The sequence below is a fragment of the Cibotium barometz genome, chromosome 1 (genome assembly GCF_041138505.1).
Source record: "Cibotium barometz isolate CiBa-2024 chromosome 1, ASM4113850v1, whole genome shotgun sequence".
NCBI classification, from domain to species: domain Eukaryota; kingdom Viridiplantae; phylum Streptophyta; class Polypodiopsida; order Cyatheales; family Cibotiaceae; genus Cibotium; species Cibotium barometz.
Window position 1 is genome coordinate 45,402,343 of NC_141046.1, and position 3,348 is coordinate 45,405,690.

The 3,348-nt window shown below is 42.6% G+C and overlaps 1 protein-coding gene across 1 annotated transcript; it reads right to left on the reverse strand.

Annotated features, from left to right (window-relative positions):
* Positions 1-463: 463 nt before the first annotated feature.
* On the reverse strand, positions 464-2,954 carry LOC147642057 (uncharacterized). The gene is made up of 6 exons (XM_086802361.1): positions 2,395-2,954; positions 2,011-2,124; positions 1,517-1,597; positions 1,354-1,419; positions 1,144-1,185; positions 464-1,043 (listed from the first exon to the last, which is right to left on the reverse strand). The coding sequence occupies exons 1-6, from the start codon at positions 2,731-2,733 to the stop codon at positions 912-914; spliced, it is 774 nt and encodes a 257-aa protein (XP_086658487.1). The 5' UTR covers positions 2,734-2,954; the 3' UTR covers positions 464-911.
* Positions 2,955-3,348: the final 394 nt, after the last annotated feature.

A 3,348-nucleotide genomic window follows, 5' to 3' on the forward strand; every position in this document is an offset into this window, starting at 1 on the left:
GCTGCTGCCCAGGACTTACCTATGGTCCAGTTTATCCAGCATTAGACTAAATGCAGATTAGCAAAGCAATTACAAAGTTTGATTCAACGAATTAATTCAACAATCCAGAGGATGTCGAGCAGCGCCATGGAAAGTTAAACTCCCATGCAAATAACCCTTCAGCTTGGCACCCTGAATAAATGTAATTGTAAATAAAGAGCCATCCCTACTGCCTCTATTTAGAAGGACAAGGAGCTAGTAATGGCAATACCCACATGGGGCATATTGCTGCAAAAGCTTGCCATTCCATTGTTGATCAAGCTGCACAAAACGTGGTGGATGCAAGGACATATCAACACTCTTCCATCTGAAACACACTGATTATATAGTTCCACACAAAGCTGAGTGGAGCTGACTCATGTGACATACAGATCACAATCAAACAAGTCTAGAACCAAAAAAAAAAAAATTTGCACCATACAAGACAAGAAATGAGACAAATTAACAAGGTCTCTTCATCTGCAGCTGTACCTCCACAAAAAAGGCTAGCAAGTGCAGCCTTATTAACAATACAAGAACAACCCCCTCATCTTGTGGGGTTGGCTGTCCATGTAGAAATGCCAAGACATTGTGACTTTTTATGTTCTACGAAAGGTTTAGCACTACACCAGCTCCAAAGTTAGGGTTACATCTCCCATATGCCACTGCTGTGAGCTAATCTGGCTCTATGGTTACACCTACTTCATATGCCACTGCTGTGAACTGTGCTAGCTAACTACTTAAGATGGTAATTGTATATTTAATCCTGAAGTTACACTAAATAACATGTCCACTTATCACTGTTCAATTGTCGTTAGATGTTGTTGAGATTAACAAGTATGTAGCACATAGTTGTAAGATGTACAAAAACCTCTTGGAGAATTGAAATCCTCTCACGACCGACTGCACCCACTAATGCCGGAGATCCAGTAGTCAGCCCCATTATTGTTAGCAACATTCATTGTGCAAGAAATGGGCACCAAGCAAAGTCCTCGGCTTCGCAAATCCATCCCGGCTTCACAACCCTAGGGGGAGAACATTTCAAACTCATATGAAATCCCCACTCAACTCAAATCTGTGACCTCATTTTATTTATACAGGTAAGGAAAGTGAACTCATTTTTACCTTTCTGTTGACATTGGAGGTCATGTAGGGCGAGCTCAATACCTGCAGTGGACATGTTGGCTTCATGTAATTTGTAATGAATGTGAAAGAAAGACTGCATTATGTCATCTACATTGCAAGTATGTGCAAACAAACTAGGCTAGGACCCCTATTTGAATAATGCTTCACAAAGAGAAAAATTGAGGTGAAATGGGGAATGCCAACACCCACATGAACTTGCTCCTGCAGGAACTTTATGTAGCCAATTGCTTCCAACAAGACAGAGGCTGTGTCCGTCTGCAAAAGGGGAACGTCCCACATGTTTAACAAGAGAAACTAAGACATTGGGAATGCTGACAAGCATAAGGGAAAAGGCCCAACTTGAGGTGTTCACCTTTCCAAATGGGGAGACCAACTGCTGTAAAGCCGTGATCTTCTCGCCAAGCCTTCGAACTTGAGTTTGACTAATTTGTGCCTGGATGTTTAATGCAATCAGCTCAACAAATCGCATGAAATAGGGATATGTAAACTACAATAAGGGCCAGTAAAAACATCATGGTTTGATTGGATGGCATTTCATTTTATGGCACTGAACTTCAACAGTGATCATTCATGCATTTTAACTCCATGTAACAAGTTCAATGTGCTAAAACCCTAATGTGATCAACCATGCATCTTACACCATATGGCATATGCATGTTACACTGTATGTGATCCATCATGCATACCATTTGCATTCAAGTGTAGCTAAGCATTTAACTCCATATTATGACATTAAGTGAAATCATAAACTAAACTCCATATCACAGGGATTTAACTCAGTAAGTTTGTGGATTAATCACTTTCTTAACAACATTAGCTTTGCAAATCAATAAGAGTTTAACTGACCTTAGATGGTAAACCTGATTGGTCAGCCTTGAGCCTCTTTGGAGGCTCATTTTTGCAACAATTTTCACTCTCAGAGGGGGAAAGCATGGAGTTGTTGTCATCCTCCACATGCCTCTTCAAGAGAAAAAAAAAACGCAAACGTGAGCAAGAGCAAGGCAAACGTAGAGCTTAAACATCGTCAAGGATATTTTATTTCGTTGGCACCCCTCTTTTCATCAAAACCAAAAATGGATAATCCTGGTAAAAGAAGCCTCTTTTCGCTAGATTGAACCTTAAAAATGAAGCTTAAAATGCAGCCTTTTCTTGCTAGATTAAACCTTAGAATGATGGATTATACTGGTCAGCGCTTTGAAATGATACAGCAACTTTGCAGCTAAGGCTCACCGATTTAGCAGCAGAACGGAACCCATCATGAATTTCAGAGTTTAGGCACTGAGGGGAATCGCCCAAATGGCTGTCTTGAAGAAAGGAAGTGGGTTGGAAGGAGGGAAATGAAGCCTTAATGCGACGGTCATGATGTAGGGTTTCAGCGGAGAGGCCTGAAGAAAGCCCTTCTTCTTCTTCACCACTCGTAGAAGCACAGAACTGGACCAGAAATCCGTCTTTTGCACAGTACTCTCTGGTGGGTTCTTGAGGAAGAGATTGCACAGGCGCCAGAATTGCGTCAAGCAGTGGAAATGGCTCAGAAGAGAGATCAGGAGACCATGAGCTGCTAGAATCCATGGTTTCAATAGGGGTAGCCAAAGGCAGGGAAAAAAATTGCCCGAAATTGAAGCTTGTTCTAAGCTTCTACCTTAGCTTATTTATAAAATTTGTGTGATGGGTGCGATCGCCCATATGCAGAGAAGACGACCACTGCACACGCACTGTGGGAGACGTGTAATGAAGGGCTTCTTGTTTATGCTTCTTCTTTCTTTCTTCTTTCCTTTGCTCCAAAAGATGAGAAGTTTTTAGTACGGGTGTGAGCCCAAAACAGTGACTGCAATAGAAGAAAGGTGCCACGCAAGTGTGTAATATAGGCCTAACGAGAGGGCCACACCCAAACAGCAGGATGGAACCACCCTCCACCAGGACCTCCCTGACGTGGCAAATGTCACCGCGCTGGCTGCTCCATTCCCCAGTGACGTGGCATTGAAGTCTACAAGTACTAAGGCTGGGTTCAGACCTCAAAGGGAGACATCAAAAAAAAAAAAGGGTTCCTTGAAAATCCACGTCGCGCATTTCCCAAGCAGGGGAACCTCTCCTGCGCTTACGAGCGGGGTCCGTCGCACCTGAGACATCTCACAAAGGACAAGTCGAGTTGGAATTGAACATTCGCAAAAAAAAAAAGGTTCCGTC